At 37.4% G+C, this 26,065-nt stretch overlaps 1 protein-coding gene across 6 annotated transcripts in view; it reads left to right on the top strand.

The window, feature by feature from the left end:
* Positions 1-24,618, top strand: part of BLNK (B cell linker) — a 43,242-nt gene extending 18,624 nt beyond the window's left edge. For 2 of the 6 annotated variants that reach the window (XM_083866585.1, XM_083866584.1), the window contains exons 2-21: positions 1,954-2,003; positions 2,955-2,995; positions 3,840-3,996; positions 5,710-5,791; positions 6,537-6,617; positions 8,023-8,048; positions 8,558-8,586; positions 8,929-9,024; positions 9,776-9,818; positions 12,694-12,721; positions 13,006-13,078; positions 13,635-13,665; positions 14,649-14,691; positions 15,405-15,483; positions 15,907-15,938; positions 17,236-17,301; positions 18,883-18,962; positions 21,311-21,394; positions 22,405-22,560; positions 23,789-24,618. In XM_083866585.1, the coding sequence (XP_083722711.1) occupies positions 1,995-2,003; positions 2,955-2,995; positions 3,840-3,996; positions 5,710-5,791; positions 6,537-6,617; positions 8,023-8,048; positions 8,558-8,586; positions 8,929-9,024; positions 9,776-9,818; positions 12,694-12,721; positions 13,006-13,078; positions 13,635-13,665; positions 14,649-14,691; positions 15,405-15,483; positions 15,907-15,938; positions 17,236-17,301; positions 18,883-18,962; positions 21,311-21,394; positions 22,405-22,560; positions 23,789-23,908 (1,356 nt within the window). In that variant the 5' untranslated portion in view covers positions 1,954-1,994 and the 3' untranslated portion in view covers positions 23,909-24,618. Of the gene's footprint in view, positions 1-1,953; positions 2,004-2,954; positions 2,996-3,839; positions 3,997-5,089; positions 5,260-5,709; positions 5,792-6,536; positions 6,618-8,022; positions 8,049-8,557; positions 8,587-8,928; positions 9,025-9,775; positions 9,819-12,693; positions 12,722-13,005; positions 13,079-13,634; positions 13,666-14,648; positions 14,692-15,404; positions 15,484-15,906; positions 15,939-17,235; positions 17,302-18,882; positions 18,963-21,310; positions 21,395-22,404; positions 22,561-23,788 lie in introns of all 6 variants that reach the window. The other 4 variants (XM_083866582.1, XM_083866580.1, XM_083866583.1 and 1 more) reach the window with 4 other exon arrangements.
* Positions 24,619-26,065: the final 1,447 nt, after the last annotated feature.

Genomic DNA, 26,065 nt, shown 5'->3' with positions numbered 1-26,065 from the left:
TGTTCTGTACCTCGTGTGCTCTCGTTATAACGTATTTACATTTTCTGCCAGGGCCACTGCCAGGATTTACAGGGCCTGGTACAATGTGTGGAAGATTTCTGCTTAGCAGCTTAGAAATGTGTGATATTGCCTAAGCCGTGTACTTTATACCATGACCCAGACAGCCTCTTACTGTTGTTTTAGTTCCACTATTTTCCAAGTCTTCACCATTTCCGAACAACTCATGGTAGGTGTGCTGCAAAATACATCAAGGGGTCTTGGTCTCCCCTTCCTAAGATGTGAGATGAGCCCTGGCAGTGGCCCTGGGATTTCCTTTCTAACATGGCTGTGCTAACCTGGACAGAAAACCAGAGCAGGGCTGTTGAGAATGCTCTTTAATTTCCTGTTTGTACACTAAGATACATTATGCTTCAGGAAGTTAAAACCTCTGAGGAGACAGCTATCCATCATTACTGTTGTTAATAATTTAAAAAGCAGGTTAACATTGCAAAAATAATCATCTTGGTTTGGGGGGTTTGGGCCTGTTTGAGTTTTAGCAATGCCTGCACCATTTGTTCATTGATATGTGCATGGGGTGTTTTTGGTGACTATCTGACAGCAGAATTCCATTAATTCAATTCAGAAGTAGCCAGAGCATTTTGAAAAACAGGAAAATTTGTATGTTGATGTGGTAGTGCCAGTGTGCCACCACCCTGAGTAAAAGTGGTACCTGAACAATGACACCTAGGCAGCAAGCTCAGGACCTAAATATTGAGTGTCAAATTCTTGTGGTAAAGCAACATTTGTAAAAACTATTGCTCAAAGATCCCAAAAAAAAAATCATTTTAAATTCTTTGGGGATTTGGGTTTTTTAAATTATTTGCTTATTTTTGCAAATGAATTTGTTAGGACCTGACTGAAGAATGAGTGGAGTCATTGGTTTAGTGGATAAAGCTTCAGGTGCATGGTGAGATCTCATCAGTACTACAAGGAAGCTGTCAGACAATGTTCAAAAGTCACTTTAAAGAATAATTTTAATGTCATTAATTATCTTAATGTTTTATCTGGCTACTAAAAACAAAGGGTTGTAATTTTTTTCCCTCTGCAGAAGCATCAGTCTGGCCTGTGATGTCACACATGCACTGTTCATCATGACTTTAACCCCAAATTCTTCTCTTTCATTACAGGGTAGTGAAATAATTAAACTGACTGTAATTCAGTGTCTTCTTAGGACAGCTGCAAGTTAGTAAGGAGGAGTATACATGAATCACATATATATATATATATATACACACACGTATATATGTGTTTACGCATATGTGTACTTCTGCTTGCTAGATACATATACATGCACATACATATGAATCTATCTGTATAGCCAAAAAGATCATTTCACTGTTTCTACAAATTATCTTTTGATTCACTTGGTATGTGAGGCCATTGTAACAGTTTTTACCAAAAAAGCAACATAATATCATAAAATAATAAAAAGTAGAATCTTTCACTGAGATCTGATATACATTTAAATATTAATCATCAAATAAAGTGCATGCGAAATTATAGTTCTAAAAATACAAGTGGAGAGTGCTATGCCACTTTCTTATTCCATAATCTTAATAAAGCCTCTGTGAACCCAAACAGATTTTCATATTCCAATAGATCATCATTTATCTCTGCCCCCTATCTTATCTCTCTCTGGAAATGAAGAAGATGGGGGTGAGCAGTGAAGCTGTCCTTTCAACATATGTTCTTATGAAAAAAATATATTAAAATCTCAGATTCTATTTTATTATTTTATCAGTTTCTAGATTTTCAAAGCATTCTTCTACAGCTACTTGCTAAGCATCTGTGATGGTAATCTGTATTTCTTTAGCTGCAGGTATCTTTTGTTATCAGCTTTTTTATGTCTGGCTAATGCTCCCTTCTACTGAAGGTTACTTTTGAGATCATAAATGTAATATTTCTAATTTACAGTCTTAAAAAAAAGCCACCACCAAGTCTACCACAAAGGGATTATGCTTCAGGTAAGGCTGTATTAATGTAAATTTAAACTGTATGTCTGTGTTAATTTGCTATCTATATGCCTAACAGGATTTCAGTTATGCATTACCTCATAATTTGTTTTTAATTAGAGAACAGGATATTATTATCAACAACTCTGAAGGTAGTTCACACTTCTGAAATGAAAGGCAAGAAAAAAATGATGAATTGTGCCAGCATGAAGAGTAACAGTAACCACTCTTTCAAAATCAGTCTTAATCAGAGTTCTGTATCTTGGCTGCTGTAAAAATGGAGGAGAGTTTGCATCCCATCCTTCCTTACAGAAACTGTGAAAGTAAATACAGAGGAAGTTGAAGAAATGCATCATTACAGATGTAAAATCTTAATACTATTAATGTAATGATAACATCATGAATTATCTTAAAGGTAGACCTCTACTTGCCTATCATACAGCACTGCCCACAAACTAGTTCATGGCTATTTTTACAAGTTAACAGTCATCTTGTTAAGAATAGAAGAAAGCAGGACAGAGTTTGGAAATTATCAGGTAGCTGTTCCTTGTTTAACATGAGCACTTGTAATTAGTGTGCTGTCTTAGCACTTCAACCAACTAAGAAAGTACAGGGTCCAGACGTCAGGAAGAGTTCCATTATCTAGAAATTGTCACCCCTACTTAAAAATGAAATGCATTAGCAGGACACTGTGGGTAAAGTGCATGCTCTGCTGTTCAGACCATGTGCAATTTGTCATTTTCTAATGCTTTTCCAACAGTTCTGAAATAATTTGTCAAAAATAAGCAAGAAGGCATTTAATTCACTATTCTGTCCAAACCAGATGTGTTGCTCAGAACTGTTTGGAAATTTTGCTCACTCTTTTTTAACTGAATATGACAAGTATAGATTGAAAAACAAATCTAAGATAAACGTTTATATTCACTATTACCTCTCCTTAAATAACTCTAATGTTTTGTTTAGAACACGCAGACAATGAAGAGGAACAATGGTCAGATGATTTTGTAAGTACATATTTTGGGCTAGTAGGAGGTTACTGTGACAACAAGTTAGCACAAGAAATAATAATAAAAGATTCTTTTTAAATCATCTGCTTGTGGTTGAACTAAATAATATTGAAATTTGTTATTTTTTACATCAGTTTAATTCACAAGTAGCCACTGATTTTTATCTGCCTCAATTTTTTTACATTCAACTTAGAAGTACTTTCAGAAGCACAGTCAATGGTAGCCATAAATGCTAAGGTTTTTTGATAAGTAAGTTCATGGCATCAATTGAGGGACTCCCTAAACTGAACAATAATTTCAGAAATCAGTAAGAGGTTTCATTTGGGGCAGGAAGGGTGGGAGGCGTGAGGAGAGGAAAGCCATTTCTTACTAAAAATGAAAACTTCTGCAAAGATTTTAGAAAACATTAGAATGAAGCAATTCATGGCTGTCAGCCATGTAAAGTAATGATGCAACTGTCAGCCTGAAGTGACCAGTTTCCTTCTGGAGTCAGATCTTGAGTACCCTTTTAACAGGAGAGGGAGAGGAAGTGACAACACACATCAAGAGCCACAGCTGGATCTAGAAAGGAATTGTCCTGGAGAGAGAAACAAGCTGTGGATCCATAACTTGAAGAATGAGCTCTTGAAGTGAAAGGACTCCTTGAAGATAGCAAGAAGAAAGGGAGCTGCAGGGAGAAGTAGAAGGGGAGGAGGCAGGAGTGCCTCTTTGCAAGAGAAAGCACTAAAAGGGAATATGATGTGTCCATTCAAGGGTACATTGTTGTAATTTTGTTATCATGCAAGGATATTTGTGTTATAGATTGCTATGAGATGAGAAATAGGAAGTTCTGTCTTTCTAGGACAGTGATTATGAAAATCCAGATGACCATTCTGACTCTGAGATGTATGTGGTCCCCAGTGAAGAGAATCCTGATGACAGCTATGAGCCACCTCCAAGTGAGAAGGAGAAAAAGAAGATTCCCTCTGCATTCCCTATTTCTAGGGGTGAATATGCAGGTAGTTATGGAATCGTTAACTGTCACCTTGATAATTGCTTTTTGATCAGAACCAGAAAAGAGACCTCAAATACACTAATCTGTCCTTTCCTCAAGAGTTTGCTTTTAATTCTAATACTCAGATATTAAGCATTCAGGGGTATGTTTTGGCTTTTTTTTTTAATTACGGCATGAAACAGGTAGTGATTGCTGGTAGTGATGTTTATAATTTTAATATAATGTGTCCTAGAGACTTTGAGAGACATCTACTAATGACAAAATTCAAGCAAAGGTATAGGAGATACTATTAACTATGGGCTCCAAATTAATCCACATATATTGATGCAGGAATTCCTATTAAAGATGAGGCACCTAAGACTAGACAGGTCCCTTCTTAATCTTCTCTGTTTTTCCAGTCATTATTCCCAAAGCAGTAAAACAGTAGCCAAATATTCACTCCTTATTGTCCTTCCAAATTGGTACTAAGGATGATAAATATCCTGAAAACAGGACAGGACTAAGACTTTATTTACATCAGTCCAGTATAAAGGGATTTTTTTCTTCCTTATTTGATTCTTTTCAACTGTGGATAGGTTGCATTGAAGTACATGAAAGTTAGTTTCAGTTAGATGAAGATTTGAGACATGGAGAAAAGAAACATTGACATGCTGTCTGCTTTCATTTTTTTGTATGTTACCAGACTGTTACTAGTTGTAGAATATTCATCCAAGTGTTAAAATGCCACGTATGTACTGATAGAGTTTTATTAACCCTTCACCTGTGTGTTCTTTGAAAAGGGAAGGACTTGTTAAAATGACACCCCAGAGAACCTGGCATAATTCACGTTCAGTCCCACTTAGTGTTATTTTTCTCATAGGTCTTATATGAGAAACAAAACCACCCAGCCACCACCTTTTCCCCAAGGAGTTAATCAGTTGTTCATACAACAGTCAGTGTCCAGGCACTCTCTGCAGCCTGATACAGGTCCAGCTATGCTCAGGTCTGCTGCTTCATCTGTGCTGCAGCCACAGCAAAGACTTTTGCACAAGCAGTAGGAGAAGTGCAGACTAATGTGTAATTTTTACTGAAATTGTTGTTTTCTACCAAATTAAAAGACAATCGCACCAGTCACCAGCAGCTTCCTCCCATCAACAAACCTCTCCCAAGTACACCCAGCCCAGCCATGTCCAGACCAAAGAAACCATGTGTGCCATCCATGCCATTGCCATCTCCTGCTGCAAAACCAAAACTGCCACCAAAGCCTAAGGAGTGCAATGATGATGAGGTAAACTCTTTGTTTAAACTGTGTAAATGTCATAGCAATGCCATGGTCTGGTCTCTTTCTTAGCCTCTGTAGTGGTCACTAACAGTGACCTTCTAGTACCATACTGATTCCTAGGGGATATATGCCTGCTCTGAGTACAAGGAGGCTATTTAGACCATGGAATAGCTCCTGATCTCCATAAGAAGCTGCAGGCAACAGGGAGAGAGTAACCTCAAAGCTGCTCCAGGACCAGAGGGAAGGGAGGGCTTCCAGCACCAGTGGAATAATTTCGTAAAGAGTTTTCAGTCTTTGGGATTCCCTTCCACACAGGATGATAAATGTTTGAAATAGGAGTCACTGTGATAGGGCATCTGTTGTAAATTGCTGCCAGGGCTTCAATCCCAACAGTTTGTTGACTTGATGACATGATGGAGGTTTAACTGATAGATTTTTGTCCTGCATTTCTCATAGGATAACTACATTGTGCCAGTGGACAATGATGATGATAACTATATTGAACCCACAGAAAGCAGCATGCCACTACCTACAAGATGTGAGTTTGAGTCATTTAAGCTTATAATTATTGCTTTATTAGGAATAATAGTGAAAAAAATGGGTCAAATTAATATCTGTTTCTAGGGTTTAAAGAGTGGAGATGCAGCTATTAAAGAGATCACAGCCTGCAAAAACATAGTTGGCTTCTTTGGCTTATGAAAAGGCCAAGAAAAATTATTTTTTACTTTATTGGAAGACATGCTTAATTTCTGCCTCTCTCACTCAGCTATTTCAAAGCCCAGCCCTTGTACAACTAGGAGACTTTTCATGGCATATGACCTGCCTTCTCATCCAAGGGGGCAGCAGCATTGAAGTTCTCTGTTTGCTGAAGTGTTTCAGGAGAAGAACAAGCATTTTCAGATATTTAGTAGATAAAGACAGACTTTGCTTCTTTTTTTTTTTTTTTTTTTAATCTCACTATATATAAGTCTATTTAACTAGAGAATGAAAGTACTACAGCCCAAAGGTGAAAAGTAAACAGAGAAGAGTATGTAGTTCTGCTCTCTGACAGTATCAAACCTCTTCAGAAAGGCTGGAATACTGAATAATATTTCTCTTTTCAAATGAGAGCTGCTTTCTGACTGAGTTGATTTATTCAAGGTCACGCAAAAGGTTGTCATTTGGACCTACTTAGCATTCATTCTTATTGTATAAATTTTACATTGTTAGTTTGTTAACAGATGTGTCTATATATACACCCATGCACAAATATATTTACGTACATGAATAAAATATGTTTTTAGCACCTGTGAACAGATTTATGAAGACAACAAAGCCAGCCCCCCCAATTTCTCCAAAGCCTTCTCTTACTTCTAATATGCAAGGTATGTCGAGCTTGTGTCGCTGTTAGAATAAAATAATGTAAGGCTGTGGAATATTAAATTATGCCTGATGTATTCACACCACTAACCCTATGACATACTAAAGTAAAACAAAAATATGGACCCCTTTAGCTTTTCTATGTTATAGCAGTTGCTTTGTCTAGCTTGAATAGTAAATCCATTTTAAGCATAAATTAAACTAGAACAAGTTATTTGCCCCAAATTAATTTATTTTTAGTCTTTTGCTCTAGTAGAGGAACACAAATGGGTCAATACAACAAAAAGGATTATAGGAATCAGTATGTCAGTAATTCCATTTCACCATAAGAATCAAGACCCAATACTTTTAGACCATGAGACTTAGCCATATAGAAATTCTGTACAGGCTGATGACTTGCATGGCCTTTTATAACAGTGTTCCCATTGAGGTTCTGCAAAGAGCAGTTTATTTGGAAAAAGAAACAAAAGCAGAAGAAAGTAAAAAGGAATCCTATTTGCTTTTGTAAGTTCAGATATTCTTGTTTAACCTCTCTCTGCCAACTTAGAGTTGTTTTGCATCCTCACTATCTCATTAATTGCTTGGATGTAACCTTTCCAGACATGACACAGTTCTTTAAAAAGCTTTGCATATTCATTAGCAATGTGTTCAGCGTTAAAGTCACAAACTACAAGTTGTAAACTAACATTTTTTATTAATTACTTAAGATTTCGTGAGTTATTTTCCAGACATTTTAAAATGCCCTTTTCCACCTCAGCCTTTCTGTAAATCAGTGTCAGCAACAACCAGCTCCTGACAGATGTTGCTAAAAAATAAAACGTCTCCCCCTGGTGGGAGCTGGGACACGTATTTATTGAAATAGGATTCTATTTTCATTGAAGAAACTGAGCATAGATAAAGAGGCTGGTAGTATTTTTTTCTTTTAAGATCTATGAAATAAAATATACTTGTGGGTCAGAACTCAGGGAGGGACGTTGGCCATGCAAATGAGCCAGCTTTTATTTATGGCTGGCCTGATTTCTTTCTCCCTGAGTCAAGGAAAGGCTAAATGCCAGTACATATGTGATAATGCATTTTCTCCAGACTGACACAGGTTTGCACAACACAAACATTCATCTTGCTTGCAGAGGGGAGGAAAGGAGAAGAAAAACAAAACAATAAAAAGGTTTTGCAGTGGAAGGAAACTTGATTAATATAGTGACTGTGACCTCACCTGAAGTTTCCACTAGAAGACAAGGGGATATTGCTGCTCCAGGGTTTTGGTGGCAGATTCAAATTCTGGGCAGATTCTCCAAGTTATTTTTCCAGAGTTAGAAGTATGACTGATACAAATTCAGATCAGCTTTTATGGTAACACAGTATGTTTTTGCTACACTAAAGAATGTTTTTTGTTTCTTCCCTGTCCTGTAGAAGTGTACGAGGTTCCTGAAGAAGAGGTGAGACTTTTCTAAACTATGACTCCCACTGCCCTTAGGCAGGGTACAAATGTGATTGTGAGAAAAGATTAGCAGTCTTTCAAAAGGGAGAACTGGGAACAAATCTCTTCCTGCACGTAAAGCTTTCTGACACTCCCTTCTCAGAAAAGCTGGCAAACCATTTCAAAAGAGTAAGGGGAAAGTTTTCCAGTCCTGTGTGATAGTGATCCAATCTGTGAAGCAGCAGCCTAAGGGAATGTTTTACAGAAGCAGAACTGCAGCAGAGGAGCAATGACAGTTTTGACACAGTAATTTTTTTCCCATTTGCTGGTACTGGCATAACATATGGCCAAAGCAGATTTACTGATGTTGAGTTCTTGCCTCTCCCATCCTAATGCAGATTACCAGACAGAGCTCTAGTAGAAATCTGTATCATAAGGCAAAAAAAATATTGTGATGTGGTAACATAAATAGGATCATACAAATTTATTTTATGGAATCAAAAATTGACCAAAAACTTTCTCTTACAGGAAAAACCATCACCACCACCAGTAACCAGGTAAGCCATTGCTGTGAATGTTTGTGGATTATTTAAAACTGTCAGAAAATATATTTTCTCATCTAAATATTACATGTCTGATAATTCTTTCCCTAGTAGAAATACCATAACACATACAGTAAATATCTCTTCAGTTATCTACACAAAGATTATCAACCATTTCTATGTTAATTTCATTGACCCAAATGTAATACATATTAAAGAGAAATACTCTTAAGGTTACTTTTTTAAATTTTGAGGGGGTAGGGGAGAAGAAAGAGAGATTTTTTTTTTTTTTTTTTTTTTTTGTATTTACTGTTTTTAAATGTAATTTTCCTTTCTTAATTCATGTTTCATTACTAGGTTCACCAAGCCACTCATGTTTATGCCTGCTCAGAATACAGAGCACTCCCACATACACAGTGTGACCAGAGAGTCACCTAAGCAGGAGACTTCCAGGTAAGTCAACAGCAGCTTAGATTAATAGGAAATATTATCAGGGAAAATTTTTCTTCTCTCTAATGTGTAACCTTCAGACAATAGACAATTGTCAGGACACCCAAATAGCTAGGGATACTAGGACAAGGTGAGAACTGAAAGCTCTCATTGCTTTGTGAACTTCAGTGTTCAAGCCAGTTTGCCAAATGGATAGGATTTTCTGAAATATGCCTTTAGGGATCCAGTATAGGGATAAAATATCTCTGCAGACCAGTTTAAGGTCCTATTATCCATCTCTGCCCCTTGTAAATTAGATGTTTTTGCAGTTGTACAAGACTGCTTGTAAAGAAACTGGGCTCAGTAAATCCATGATTTATATCCCAAGTCTCTGGAGAAAAAGGGAAAAATGATACTTGAGTGTGCAGCCTACTTCACTCCTGTGTCCCCAGAAGCATTGAAAGCTGCTTCATAACCCCTGCCTCCTCTCTAGGTCATTATTTTACAAAATACGTTGTGTGCCCCCAGAAGGAGGCATCCACAATACTCTGTGTATGAGGGTGTTTGGTCAGGTCCTGTGCACTGCCACAGGGGAACTGAGGACAGAAGCTCTTCTAGAGTAGTTCCCCACCAAGGGCACAGCATCACCGCTGTCTGTGCAGAGCTGAAATCAAGTCCATTTACTGCAGGCCTCCTTCCCTCTAGATCTTAAAAAGCCTATCAGAGCCAATTAAATAAATCCTATTAATCATAACTTACTGTGTGTATTTTTCAGAAATATTCTGCCTCTCCCCAGAAATCGTCTTCATCCAAAAACAGTGAGTAATTAATGGGCCACTCAAAAAGAAAATGTTAAAATTAGTCCTGTGGTTTATATATAATAGATAAAAATAAATAAATATTTATTATCTGGATTTAATAACAGAAACAGACGACCAGATGTCAGATTCATCTAATATTGTGATTGTTGCTATTAATCTTTTGGACAAAAGAGCACTGGACATCTGTATTGATCCAAGAAAAAGTTCAAATGTTTTAAGGGATGTATGTCTCAGTCCACAAAAATAGTTTCTTATACTAAAAAATACCAGTTGTACTTGAGTAACCTTACTTCAAGTAGTAAAGGATGATTTTGCTCAGTCTGAAGCACTTTTTCTTGAACCTCGTTCCTCTCAGATGGTGAGGTGATTGATACTTTCTGAAAATGGAAACCTTCTAAATGTCAGACTGGGTAGTCTGAGTAACCAGTATCAATAGAAAATGCAGTCCTTGAAGGACTAATTACAAGCCTTGGGTCCTAAGGCTCTGTTTCAGCCAGTCCTCTTCTCCCTCTGCTCTTATCCCAGTCTGTCCCTCCCACTGTGCTGTTTTTTTTGAAGCAAACTATTTGAAAACTTGTCCAACTGCAGAAAAAAAAATCATAAAAGATTCTTTTTCAGCCAGATTAGCTCCCTAAACTGATCTGCACCATAGCTCTATTCACAGCTGTGCCAGCTTGAGAGGGTCTGCATGAGGAGCCAACTATCAAGAACAGATAGACAGAACAGATATCCAGCAACATAACTGTGTCAGCATCTGCACCAAGAGCTACATGCTCAGACCCTGTCCCAGCCCTATGCTCAGAATTGCCCCTAAGAAATAATCAGTCTACCAATAAGTATATACAGAAATTAGATACTTAAAACTAGGAATTTGGGGACATATAATAGGATTGGATGTTATGGTAACACAGTGCAGGTGGTATATGAGCACCCTATGGTCTTACTTCAGTCTTTAAATTTCTTATGTACCAAGCAGTTTGTATGTACAACAGCATCAGCATTTTAGTTTCCCTTCCACCTCATCACAAAGTTCTTCCCATTTAGATCCATATCCTGTGGGACTCTGAACAACTCCTAAGCAGTGCCAAATTTGGGATTTCTCTTTTATGAAATAGTTTGATTTCTCAGCTTTTCTTATCAATAAAAAATGAGAAAAAAAATGTTGCATCTGAAGGGAGAATGTTGGAGCAATATTCCACTATCTGATCAGCACATACTGCTGCTTCAGAACAGACTCGAGTGCCATATTGAAGCTGAAACCTCTCCATTAATGCATTTTCAGAGCTTACATCTGAGATGGATATCATCCTAGCTTTGCAGAGAATAAAAAGAGACTATCCTTTAGCTGTATCCACTCACTGAGTGAGTTACAGTTCCAAGATGAAGCTGCCAGACAAACACTCATCTGTACCACGGGTGTATTCAGCTCTTGGGTGCTTGCAGTTCACCAGTCACAAGAGTCAGCCTAGGAAAGAGTTACCCAGTGCAGTCCAAATTTTGGGGTCTTTGCTTGTCTTATAAGTGGCAGCCTTTACAATTTTAAACAAACACATGGTAATGAGCATGATGTTTGTCCAGTGCTCTTTCCATCTCGTTGTTCCTTTCCATCCCTGGCTACAGCACATTGACAAAACCCAAACAATAACTGAAACATCTGTTAACTGCTCCCATTCAATCTGCTGTCAGCACTAACCAGCACTGATCATGTGCACAGAACTGTAACCCTTGTTCCTCTCAAAGGCCAGAGCTGACTGGGAGAAAAATTTTGCCATGTCTCATTTCCCCAACTGCTGGGTGATGGATTATACCTCTCCAGCCAGAGAATGGATGCATTTGTCACTAACATTAGTGAAAAGCCATTAACTGGGAAGATGAAGACAGACAAATTATAAACCGGTGCCTCTTTGAAAAAAAGATACTTATCAGATGGGAGCCCAAATTAAGCATCTCCAAAAGAAGCCAGGAAATTAGGTGGATTGCTTCAATTCTAGCATGGTGACAAGAGAGTCTACTCAGTTTCCTCTGTTCAGTGGAAGACATGGTTTTAATATATTTGAATTTGCTGCAAAGTTTCTGTTTTCCAGGTCAGAAATTAAACCTGAACCAAAAGGTCTCACTACAAAACTATGGCCAAATTTTCTCAATATTTACTTCAAGGAATCTCAAGATTATTAGAAAGTTCAAAATTTGATAATTGCTTAAAATTTTTCAAATGACATCATGAAAGTATTCTGGATAGTATATACCTTCTGTACAAATTTCATTAAAAATTACTACAAGTACCAAAAACCATATTGATTATTCATGCAGTTCTCATTTAATAATTAAAGAATCAGGCTGAGAAAGAACTCTAAGATCAAGTTCCAACTGTTAATCCAGCACCACTGTGTTCACCACTAAACCATGTCCATAAGTGCCACATCCACATGGCTTTTGAACACTTCCAAGGATGGTGACTCCACCTCTTCCCTGGGCAGCCCATTCTGTGTCTGACCACACTTTCAGTGTGAAAAATTTTTTTCTAATATCTAGTCTAAACCCCTCCTGGTGCAGCATAAGGCCATTTCCTCTTCTCCTTCTCCTCTTCTCACTTGTTACCTGGGAGAAAAGACCAGTATCTTTTAAGTGCTGGTACTCAGGTACTTGTAGAGAGCAATAAGGCCCCTCTGAGCCTCCTTTTCTCCAGGCTAAACACCCCCAGCTCCTTCAGCTACTCTACATAAGAATTATGCTTCAGTCCCTTCAGCAGCCTTGTTGCCCCTCTCTGCTCCATCACCTCTATGTCCCTTCTGGTAGTGAAGGACTTAAAACTGAACACACTAATTTCTTTTTAATTCCTTCATATCAAATCTAACCTATTTTTCCATTACAGGACCTTGAAGCAAACAATAATGATGAAAGTAAGTATTCAGATGAAAACATGGCAATATGAGAGGGACTAATACACCACCAGTTACCATAGTACAGCACGCAATGTAGTGTGTCAGTGTAAATTTTATCTGTACAGTCAGCAATAAGCAAGAAGCGTTACTGAGCTCTTCTCTTGTATAATCAGACTGAAAACGTGTTAAACAAAAGGATATTTTTTTACCTTTATTACATTAACACTAAAATGGCAGTGAGGAAAATCCACTGTTCAGATACATCTCACATTGCATACTAAATATGTTGCTTGCACCTCTAGGTCAGAGGTTCAATAACACACGAGAATCCAGATTTCCCACTGGAGCAGCTCCATCCCCCTTACCAAGGGGCCTGTGAGTAAAAAATGATAAAACTACTTCTTTGAGGGGGATGGGCTTAATAGGTATATTAGGAGCTACCTCCTATCCTTGTCTATGCAATTAGAATTCAGGAATAATATTTATTCCTGTTTGTGAAAGATATCCTGAGTAGTTTATTTTGTTACTTCTGAAGGAATACTGTTTGTATGCCAAGTGGCCTTGCCCTTCACTGCTGCTGCTGGTGGCAGATGCCTTGTCTGATTTAGTCCCCTACTGCATCACTAGCACAGGCAAGCCTAGAAGTGCAGAAAGCTTTCACTAAGTTTTCCTGCCCCACCCAAGTCATGTTAAGTATTAGACAGAGTTGGAGCTTCCTTGTGTAAGTACCTTTACTGAGTGCCCACATTGCATCTGATACCCTTATTCCTTTTTTATTCTTTTTTATTTTGAACTGCTCCAAGTATCCAGTGAATTCCATCTTAGACAGAAATACCCTGAGAACCAATGAAACTGATTCTTAGTTGCTAAATGAATCCATGTATGTGCTAATAAGTATCCATATTCTTTCTCTTTTTCCTCCACGCTTCAGCAAGAAAACTTCTAATGCAGTGATTTCACCAGTAAGTTGACTTGTAATTGCATAATCAACCAAAATCTATTAGATTTTTAATTTGTTGTAAAGCTTAATTTTATCATGGGTTTGCGTACAAGATAAATGCAAAACATATTAGGAGAAAGAGTTATAAAGACAGGAAATATTTAGGTGCTATGTTACATGAATGAAGATCAATGACCTTTCTGCTCAAGCAGAAAAATATTTTGATCAAAGCAACATTTGAATTCAGTGCTCTAGGATGTAACAATAAACACAGTGCATGAACTGAATAAATGAGAAATAAATGGGAACACATGCAATTCAGAAGTATTCCCAGAATGTACAGGGCTGCCTATGGGGAGCATGAGTTCACTGCAAGTCATAGCTCAAGAAATATGCAGGATTTTACCAGAATTTGTCTGAGGTTTTTCAGTAAGCATTTCATCATTTGAAAAATATCCCAAGACTTCTTGTGGCAGAAAGTAAGAGGACTGGTTGAAATTTTCAAAGAGATTAATTTGAAAAATGTTTCAAAACTGGCAGTTTATTATCATTGTTTCAAAATTAAAACAAAAAAAAGTTAAACTGGAAAATTGGTTCCAGTTTTACTGTGAGCTAAACTGACAGTTTAAATTCCAGTAAACAGAAATGTGTTCAGATAGTTGTGTGCATAGCTCAATAAGGGTAAAATCAAATTGTGATTTGCAAGTATTTGGGATGGAATTTTCATTTTTGGGCCTGGGATAAGAATGAACCATCTAGATTTTACTTTTTCTCCATCTATTTATACCTTCAAACTGGGATTCTTTCCAAATCTCCTTTTCCAAATCTCCCAAACTTCAAGTTCATACAACTAGAGGCTCTTCACAGAATAGCTATGTCCCTGTCTCCTAATTCTTCCAGAATGTTGTCAATTCTAAACTATTTCACAAATAGTATAAATCATAAACATTGGCTGTACAAGTGATGTGCCAGTTAATACTTGTTGTCCTTTCTCTTTTACTGCAGAAACCATGTTTACCTTCCAGAGAGACCTTAACTGTTAATGAAGGTAAATTGTAGCTACTACTGTGAAAAAGTTGACATTTATCTGGATTTTTTTTATTTTTTTTACTAAAAACATGAAACAAACAACACCACATTCAACTTACTGTAGGTTTTTGAGGGGTGTTTGGTTTTAGCAGTTTCTAACTGGATCTAGGCAGCCTTAGTTGCACTGAATATCATTGTTCTCTAAAAGCAGTCACAGTAAAACTGCTGAGGTTACTGGCAGGGTGATGTAGGACCAGCAGTGTGCCTGTGTAGCCCTGTAAGTGGAGAAGGGGAAGAGAGGGTTGGGTTCTGAACCAGCCAGAACCATCTCTCCTGGCAAGAGCCAGTCCCTGGCACAGGCAGGAAATCCATCCCATCCCAGCTGTGTGTGAGGTGGTGGCTCCTCCAGGCAAGGCTCAGCTGCCTCACTCCAGGCTGGGATGATCCTGCAGCCCAGCCCAGCCCCAGCACCCTCCTCTCATGTCACAGAGTCTCACCAAGCCCTGCAGACATCCATAGCACAGATATTTGCCTAGAATTAGTTAATTAAAAAAATTAAAAATAAAAAAAAATAAAAAAAAAGGCAGCGTGATGGCAGGCTGCCATGTAAGGAAAAAAACCCACCAAATTTATAGTAAAAGAAACCCTCCTTCACCTACTGGGACTCCCTAATCTGGGATACAATATTTCTGAAGAAATCTTGACTCTACTGTTTGTTTTCCCAAACTACAGAAAAACCTACGGCAGCAGAACGACGGCGCAATTCCAACCAGGAATTTCCACTTCCCCCCCTTCCAAGTGGTGCCCAAAAGTAAGATCCCTTTCCATCCTCTCTGAGTATTTCAGGGCACCAGCTGTGAGAGGCTCAAAGGGAAGCACTCTTTTCACTGGAGCCTTCTTGTTGCTTTTTCAGAGCTGAAATTCCTGAAGCCTCACAGTAGCAAAAAAAATAAAACACAGCAAATAAATGCATACAAATACTATAACCATCACCAAAAAGCATGAGGGGATATAATCTGTAATAGGTGATGGAGATTTAAAACATATGTTTAAATTCCTGCTAGTGGGATAGGTTTTGTTTTAAATACCTGTATCAGACCCATGTTTCTCAATGAACAAATGGGTGAGATGGAACACATTTTACCACTGCATGCTTCAAATACTCAATTTTCGTATTATCAGGACTGGGTACATCCCCTCAGACTTTTCTGTAATCTCTCAACATTTATTTCAGGCCTCTGCTCCAAAAGCCCTCAATTCTGCCAAGTAAGTATAATTCAGTTTTTGAATTAAAATGTGACTAACTTGTAATTTCAAATTAATCTTTGAATTTAAATTATTTCAAAATACCTTGCATATTAATTAATTTGAAATTAATGTATCTGTAATGCATACAAAGAGGAGGTCAAGTATCCAGGATCTTAGCTCAGCTAGTAAAATTAAGGGAGTATCTCAGGATTATTGATGGAAAATGGGTGCTTCGTTTACATTTATGAATACTAGAAATTTCTAGCAAAGGCAGTTTGGGTCATTTTCCATCATACTAAAGATTCCATCAATCTTCCTTGTCACAAAAGAATCCTAAATACAACATTTCTGAGCTGCTCCAGGCTTCCGTTGCCTAGAAGACAGACAGATTATTATTGCATTCAATTTATTCTTTTTCTACAGAAGGAAAAAAGAAGGTACTTTTATAATAGCAAATGCTAAAGCTCTTCTCTAAGTAGTGCTTTCCAAGATGGACTTTTTTTCAGTTCACAGCTAAAAACAAATTAGGTAATATGTAAATAAACCCACTTTGTACAGAAGTGTAAATTAGATTTAACATTTTTCTAGTTGATTGTTAGCAGACACTTGTCTGACCTTCCTATAAGCCCTTTACTGTACATATTCAGTCTGAACATATCTTTCACACTGTAAACAGATGGTGAGAATGGCACATACAAATCTACATTTGGTGTAGCTTAAACTTATGTGCTGTTATTAGTGTATCTCTTTCCTGGAAACATTTGCTTGATGCTGGGTGCAATTATCTCCTGTGCTGAGGAAGTGTAATATGGTTCACATTAATGCTCTTGACTGATGCACTCAAATTTATCTGCTCCTGTCACACAGCTGATGGGCTTCAACTTGAAGCATAAATTCTTACTATTCCCGGAACTGTAACTAGAATAGACCATCTGGTGCTAAATGATGCTTTGATTAGTAAACTTTCTTTAGCATAATCTTATTCTCTGCCAGGTCAAATAACAACTTTATAATAAATGGTCCCATAATCACTACTGTCCCTTCAGTATAACCTGCCATCTCATTTTTGTCCCCACACAAGCCTAGAGCTAACTTCCATCTTCATCATTGAAAGTGTTTATTTCCCATATGGCACAGTGTCAAATGCTTCTCTGAAGTCCAGATTAAGTATAGTGCCACATTCCCTCTTTGTAGAACTGTTATTTCATGAAAGAGCTGTAACATTTTATCTACTTGGCTAAGATTCAGATTTTCTCTTGTTAATCGCACCTTTACTTCCAAATCCTGATGTTATTTCCTTCAAATTCTCTCCTAGGGCCTTGTGTTCTGTGGAATCAGACAAAAAGCCCTGTAGATGCTCAAGTCACTTTTTCCACTTTAGGTATAGCAATTATGTTTGGTATTCTTTAATCATTTGGTACCATTCTGACTTGAAAATTATGTAAAGTAACTGTTACCACTCCTGAATTTCATGTGCCAGTTTTTAAAATTTTCCAGGTAAAGATTATCTGGGCCCATCAGTTCAATTGTACTGAAATTACTTAAGCTCTGCTTCCAGTTTGATTATGGAAATTTCCATTTCTGTACCAGAACTACTATTTGTTTAGTACCCAGATTATCTTTAAAGCCCCAGATTGCATAAAGCCCTATCTCTCTTTACTTTTTTATACACAGCCAAGGCATCTCTCATTACTTACTTTAATATCCTTTTGTCAAGTGTAATTCACCAATCTGACTTCTGGCAGTTCTTGCTTTATTCATATAATCTATTTTCAGCTGTGGCTTTAACAGCTGGTCAGTGAAAATTTTACAGAAAAACCAAAATCCATACTGCATAGCCTTCTTCTGGTGATTATTAATTCATTGAGAGCTGGAACTTCTCCCTAAAATGTCTCCACTCCACTTGGGATGCAGCTTCCAGACAGCTGCATCTTTACTTTATAAGCTCTAAATGTACTTCACACATTTGGTCTTTGAGCTCTTCGGTCCAACTGAATTTTTTAATTCTGGTCAGTGTATGGTCTTTTCTATAACATCCTTATTGCTTTCTAAACCAATGTCTAAATCAGAATTTTATTGGTCAAGATTTGAAAATGCAGTCTGCAGAGCACCATATGTAGAAAGGGTAGCATTTGTTTTCCCCAAAAAATAAAACAGACAGGAAAAAAAGCCTCTTACAATAACAAAATAAGTATCACTCAACTTTCTACAATGATCTTCTCTAGTACATTGATTTGCATCCAGCTGTGTTCACAAGTACCTATAGCAGACACCTACACTCTTGGGCCAGATTCAGTTTTACCAGAAAGCAATAATCCATACTTACTTCTATCATATCACTATTATGCAACACTACTCGAACATTTTACTTAATTTCTTAAACTCTTAAATCTGTATTTCAGCCCTAGTAACTATTTTCAACTATGCTTTGTTATTCCAATTAAGCATCATAATGTTTTCTATTAATTCTGCTTCTCCATTTAGCTGCCTGAACTTCTAGCACATGCATACAAACATTTCAGGTAGTCTAAATTAGTGAAGAATTATCTCTGAAATAAATTCATTTTCCTGACTTGCTCAGCTGTAAGACTGCTTCTCATACTGGACTGAGAACTACTTGCATTGTGTTCTTGCATTTTCTTTTGTTCTATTGTTTCTATTATTACATTCATTCTCTTTGATGGTGGAAGAGATTTTTCCTGTATTCTGAGTCTAGTTCTGGCTAATAACCAAATTGTTATCCAAACTGGTTTTCTCTTCACAAGCAAGGCTACTCTTTGGGCAAGCAAGTGTCCCAGCACTTACACAGGTCCCATCCATTTCCAGTAGAAAGCTTTCCTGAGGGATATCAAAGGTCAAGCATTTCCAGATCTTCCAAACAAATCCTTGTAACAAATCGATTTCTTACATCATAACAAACATACTTTGAAAACTTATATATGTTGTTCTTTCTCTTTTCTAGAAGTGCCAGAAGCTGCAAACCGTTCTTTGGGTTCTTCCCCTCCCAGCAGCACTTCATCTATTCCAAGTTCTGCAGACCAGGTATATAATATTGGCTAAATTCATATTACAGAAATCTTCTTATCCTTTATTTTAAAATAGTATTTCCACCCCTACCCCCTTTCAAAAGAAAATGACATGCCTTATGTGGAAGGCTTGTGTGCTTCCTTTTGCAGTGAGCCTTTTCTGTGGCACAAATAATGTGAATGTTGGCTTTCATTAAAATATGCTCAGAATACATAGCATAGGAAAGGTTTATTAACAAACTGTAGAAAAATATGTAAATAGTATTATATTAAATCTTGGCACTCTACCGATCACAAAAAGCTTTTGTTTCATGTCTTCCTGACTCTCCAGTTCATACTTTCAACATCATTGAAACAAGGAAATCTGTGGTGAGGTACTAAAGTCTAGTCTTTGATATAGATTGCTATAAAGAGTTTTTATTTGCCTCCTTTTTTTCTTACTTAGAGCTGTACAAATTGTGTACAGGGATAAAAAGTGCAGTAAGCAAATACAATGATGCTGCGATGCCTCCCCTACGTGTTTTAGTTTCTCTCAAGTCCAACTCCCTTCTGTTCCTTTAAACAGATCTCTTCTCATTAGAGTTAATGCTGTCAGTTTTATGGCCAATTCTTTTTTTTTTATGTATTTTGTTGCAACATTAAGCTTTGAATGATCTAAGAAAATGCAAGGTTATTTACATTTCAGTGGTATTCCCCTTACTCTCATTTTGCATGAAGGGAGACTACAAAATGCAAAATGCCATTCTTACAAGCCTAGTAGTCACAAACAAGGTAAAAAAAGTTCTGTTAAGTGTAAAACAAAGGCTCTATCATGCAGAGCCAGTAACATTAAGTGTTCTAAATTCTGATATGACAAAGATAATATAACAGTGAAGAGCACAAAGGATTTGAAGTTCTGGAAAAATGTTAACTGTAAGTCAAACTAAATATTTATTATAAAAATTACTTTCAAATAAGCAGTCGAGAATACTCTACATAAACAGCTTGTAGCAATTACATTTGCAATTTTTATGTAACAGCCATGGCAAGAAACAGAACTTAAAAAAAAAGATCAATTTTTTTAAAAAAAAATTAGCTCTTAGTGTTATTTTCCCAGCAATTATATGCAGTGGTAACATTTGCTGTAGCCTCCTGCACAATACATGTGCTCACGGATGTCATTCATTCCCATTACATTCACTCTTTGCTTGGTTCCCATCCAAACATTGGCAGCAGCTGTCTGCTTCTACATTATATGCCACAGATAGTGGTAGAAGAAAGGTCTGGGGGACATTGATTCCTTCTTTTGTTGAACAAAGATTTGTTCATTGGACTCATTCTCTACATGGGCAAATACCTTTCATATTTGCAATTCCTCTCACCCTTTCTTTTTCCCATGAATGGTGTGACTGGAGAAATGCATGTAAAATTTTTGAAGGTAAAATTAGATATTATGGCTTGAGCTAGTCTAAGAATTTAGTGCAGTGCCCCAAAATTGAGGCTCTGCTCTCCTCACTGTCAGCTCCCTTCCCAGCTTCTCTGGTGTTCCTTTCTGATCCTGCAGTGGGTTGAGCCAAATAATTTAACTGACAGAAAACCAGCTTGGCAGTCAAACACAAAAAAAGGCGAACACAAAAAAGGAAAGTTGGTTTGGTTTTTTTCTGCAAGATTAATAAAGTGAATTATCTCACCATGGGATCAGATGAGCAACAAAATGAGCACAAAGAAGCCAAGACACTCCCTTTCTGGCAGCAATAAGTCAATTAGACCAGCTCAGTTATAATGTGCAACCTTTAATCTGTTTTGTACAGAGGTGACAAAGCTTGTGTGAAAATTAATTTTATCATTAAGCTTGTTACTATAAAGCTGGAGCAAAACTTATCCAACCTTCGTGCTGCCCAGGTGGAGACAATCATGCTTATGTTCACAAATAGCCTTAGGTAGATGGGGAAACTTCATTCCCAAAGCTTAGACACCAACCAAATCCAAACACCTCATTCCCACAACTGAGCAGCATTTAAATCGTTAATGGTCTATTTATTCCTCAACATTTATTCCTCTTTGAATTCTACTGGAATAGCTTCCATCTTCCAAACTGTCCTACAGTTGAACCTGACTGCTTTCCTCAGGGCATATCTCTCTTTTATCATTTATCAGTCTTCTATCACAAATCTGTTAGCACTGTTTTGACATTCCAGTTTTTCTTTACCTTATCTCTATCCAACTAAAACTGTGAACTCCTGGCAAAGACTTTTTTAAACTCTGTGTTTTCTGCATTTTAGTTATTCCTAGCTGTCATTATTTAGCAGTAACTTCCCTACAGGCCATATTCTTTATTATTATCATTATTATTTTACAGGTGAAACACTGTTCCTCTCTTTTTAGGATGCTGGTGTTCACAGTAAAGCATGGTATGCTGCTACCTGTGATAGGAAAATGGCAGAAGATGCATTGTACCGATCAAACAAGGTAGGTCACTTTTAAAGAATGTCTGTTTTAGCAGAAAAAAACCCCAAAACTTTAAAAAAAAATAATTAAAAAGACAACCAGAAATATTCAGAGAGCATCAGCTGCTTTCTGAACAGGTCAGAACTACTGTGCCATGCAAGTACTGTCAAACCTGGAATTATTATAGTGACATTAGTTAATGCTGGCTTTCATTGCAACACAAAGTTGCATTAGTGTAACTCAAAGACCAAAGCACTGCAGAGAAAGCTATTACAGACTGGAGAGCTGAGGAAGATCTTATAGCTCATGCACACCCCTTAAAAGAAATGCAAAGCCCAGCAGCTTTTAAGTGGTCTCCACCACTGTCCAATGGCTCACGTGAAAACAGCTGTTTGGAAAGGCTGGTGTTGCAATGCATTTTGAAATAGGAACACTGTGCATTTAGGTATTTGGAGAATTTGAATTCTCTCAGCTATTCTTTGTACAAAATCTGGTGCCACAGGAGGGAAGAGGAGCATGTAGATTTGCATCAAGTACATTTCCACTCTTGCCTACAGAGCAGGATAAAGGGGCAGAGCGGGGGGGCTATCACCAGGTGAAGGTCACTGTGAGTTAGTGAGCACAGGGCTACATTGTCAGGAGTGCAGGTGCTTGGCTATGTGAGTGCTTTGACAGCTCTGGAGAAATTGTATCTCCACCTCTCCCTGCTTTCTTGCCTACCTACTGCCACTGACAGGAACTATTCCCTAACAGTCTGTGGACCCCAACAGGTGGTTGCCACTGTGTATTTATTACTTTATTTTCACTCTCTGGTTGAGAGAAAGAACAGGCAGCAGCAAAGGTGATTCTCTAATTACACCTTTATAAGCTACTGTTAGCAGGATACATGCTACTTCTCATTTGCTGCTATTCTGCTCATCTAATGGGAGAGAAAGGTTCAATGCTGATATAAATCAAAATACTAAGCCAAAACCAAACTAAATTGTTGGAAAGAAATGAGCCAAATACACTGACTACTTTTCTCTCTTTAGGATGGATCTTTTCTAATAAGGAAGAGTTCTGGACAGGACTCACGGCAACCATATACACTGGTTGTGTTTTACAACAGAAGAGTGTACAACATTCCTATACGATTTATTGAATCAACACGACAATATGCACTGGGCAGAGAAAAAAGTGGTGAAGAGGTGAGATGATGTGGGGGTATTTTTCCTAACAGTTTTCAATTACATACTTTTAATAAGCAAAGACTCTATATTGCACTATTACCAAAAAAATTCTTCAGGTATGAAGATAAAAATATACCCTTCATAATGACTGATCTGTCAAGCTGGAGAAACCAGTGTTATAACAGCTCCTGTACACTGTAACTAAAACCACAGATTGAATTTAAAACATACTCATAGAGCTGTTTAAATAAAGTTAACAGATGAGAGCTGCAGCTGCTAGATAAATTTTCCTTTTATAGTCCTCCATTTACCTTCTATCTAAGACTATAGTTATGTTTCTTGGAAAATTGCAAAGGAAGAACAGCCATGCTCAAAAAACAAAACAAAACCCTCCCACCACTACCAAAAATGAGAATGATATTACTGTTAATACTGTCTTCACATAAAGAAAATATTAAGCTTTAGCTCTGGAGTGAAAAGATGACTCCCTATCTACTCTGCCACAGAGATAATTACTCTGATAACAAAACAGAAACTTGGAACATAAAACGAGTTTATCACTGCAGAGTAGACTTTTCAGCAATGTGAAAGTAGGCTTGACATAGCCTAATTATCTGCCTCCCAGGCATCAGTTTTGAGATTAGAGAAAATATAATAGCCTGGAGCTCGCCTGGTCTTCAACAAAGAGTGAAAAATGACCTCAGGATAAACAGATAGTCCAAAGTCTTTATTTGACCAAAGTTCAAAAGGAAAAGCAACAGATCTATCAGATTCTGGATACTAATTTACAGTGACAAACATTAAAACTGCATAACTAGACCAGTTCTCATAGATGGCTGCCTGTACCTGTTTACTCCTGGACACAGCCTCCCCTCTGAGGTGGCTGAACCACATCTGCCACAGCTTCTGAGCAATCAGTCTGCAGCCTAGTATACATTAAGATAAAATAAAATGTCAATTCACTATGGCCCACAGCAAACTCAGTGGTTCACCTTGTGCAGGTGGCAATCACAAATGCAGGCTGGTGCCTGTAATATCTTCTTTTGTCTATGTTTATGACTAAAATCAGAACTAAGAGAAGGATCAGTGCTTTCACTAAAAGGCAAACCATTTAACTTGGTAACAAGTAGTTTAACTCTCTTCAATTATATGAGAAGCAAAGATAAAAAGATGCAGTCAATATTACTGTCAATATTATAGCTTTAAAGGAAGTCAGCACTAATTATTTTTTGTTTTCTTTATCCAGCGCTTTGACAGCGTTGCTGAAATAGTAGAGAACCACCAGCGCACCTCCCTGGTTCTAATTGACAGCCAAAACAACACAAAAGACTCAACAAAACTGAAACATATTGTAAGAGTTTCTTAATCAAACTGAACTGCTAAAATGAAGACTTCTTTAATAATATTTTTCAACATACCGAGACATGGACAAGGTATTAAAAGAAGAAAATCCAAAATTATGGGAAACACTCTTCAAGAGCACCTACATAGTAAGAAATGCATTTCAGAGAGTTCAACCCCACGTCACTTTTAACAGAAAGGTGTTCACATTTAACACAAGAAGCCAGAGCAGTTACACTGTCATCAGTGACAACATGGGTATCCAAAGTCACAGGAGGAAGAACTGCATACCACAGCCTGGTCCTCTGACTGCTATTTGGAGATAGATTTCTGGAAGGACATTTTAGTTTTAAAAATGAGAATACCCACAGTGATCTACTCTTTCAGTTTATGTTTACCACATATCACTGCTTTCTTTGTAAAGTGCACAGCCCCAGAAATTAGAGCAACTTGACCTAATGTATCACTGTGCACAAGTTGAAAATAGGACTGTACTTTGTGATTAGTGGCAATAAATCCACCTGAATGTTTTAGATTTATGGAGATGTGTTGTACTTTCCCCCAGCTTCACCCTGTTTCACTGATATTTTTGTTTGTATTTTCAAATGTACAAATAAAATTTAAAAATACTGTAACCTCAATAGTGTATAGAGACTTTGCTGGACTGCATTTATTGGCATCCTTCCAGCAAGAAAGCATCAATTCACTTCCATTGATGTTTTAATGTATATATTTGTATGTGCTCCTCCACAATTTGTTATGAACAGTATCACTTTTTACAGCTTTATCTTATATATATATATACACATACACATGTAATTTGCTTAATGACTCTCAAATCTTTTGTCTTCAAATTGCCTATTGTTGGTGACCCAGGTGCACTGCATCATTGCTAAACTAATTACTCACTCAGTTCTTGCTGAATTACTGTTTATGGAGACACACACAGAAAAACCACATTTTTAAATGTGATAGCCTGTTCTATCACAGGAGTTTACTTATTGTATTATTGTGAACAAAGTAAACTTCCACAAATGCTCAAGTGGTGAAAATTGATTTGATGAACATATAAACTGCATCAGTGAAAAACTTTTAGGAGCAATTGTTAACTAGTTCTAGCAGTGTTTGATTTTACTGGACCTGAAGACTCATCCATCTTAAAGGTATTTTCCAAAACCGACACTATACACACCTGGTTTGGTTTTTGTTCCAAAGTAGGCAGTGTTCCCTAGGATTTTATTCAAGGCATTAAAGGCAAGACTGAGTCAAGACCTGTAATGCTGCAGCAAGTCACTTAGGGCCATAGCATAGCTGTATTCTGCAGCTACTTCCTTGTGCTTTTGTTCCAAGTCAGGCACCTGTCTTCTAGAAAGAACTGCCAATATGATGCTCAGCACATGGCTACCTACGTACCTTGAGACTTCTCAGCTCCTTCCCTCTGCAACACAAGCAATACTTACCCAAATGTAATGTGGTGAGATACTGGCAAGTAAAAAATTATGTATACAGACTTTACACAAGCCTGCCTTTGACAGACTATTCACAGTACTACACAAGGGCTATGTTTAGTATATTGCTCAGTGGTATCAGTTTGATATTAATATTATGCTTAAAACTGCTGGCATTTTTAGAACATTAAGATTGCCAAGTCAAGGTGTCAAAATTAACACAAAAGTTAGTAGTGTCTGCAAGCTGAATTTACTCCTATATGTGTACTATTATATTATTTAGCTACTTTAAGCATCACTTTCGAAGCTATTTCAAGCAATACTCACAAGAGACGTACTCTGTGAAAAAGCAGACACTTGTGTATTTAACTTCCTTTGCAGTCATGTAGTCCTTGCCTTTCACTCATGTGCTGCACAGTATTTAAACTTGGGTATTAACAGTCTGTCTGTCTGCTAACCTTTCTGTGTTGCTCCACAAAATCTCTAGGTTCTTCAAACATTCTTTCCAAGTCAAGTGTTCAGTATCTCCGTAATTCTAGAACTGAGGAAAAAAATAGTGCGAACAAGGGAAATTTAAGTGTATATCTTTCATACAAGAAACTAGGTATCACTTTTTTAAGGTAATTAGCACTAAGCACTTTAAAGCACTGCTGCCCCTCAGCTCTAAGTGCTCAGCAGTACAATGTAGTATTGTGGCTGACCTACAAATAACAAATATGCTCTAGATAAACAGG

Source organism: Zosterops lateralis, assembly GCF_965231275.1.
Source record: "Zosterops lateralis genome assembly, chromosome: 8".
NCBI classification, from domain to species: Eukaryota; Metazoa; Chordata; class Aves; order Passeriformes; family Zosteropidae; genus Zosterops; species Zosterops lateralis.
This window is presented reverse-complemented; position numbering and strand designations above follow the sequence as displayed.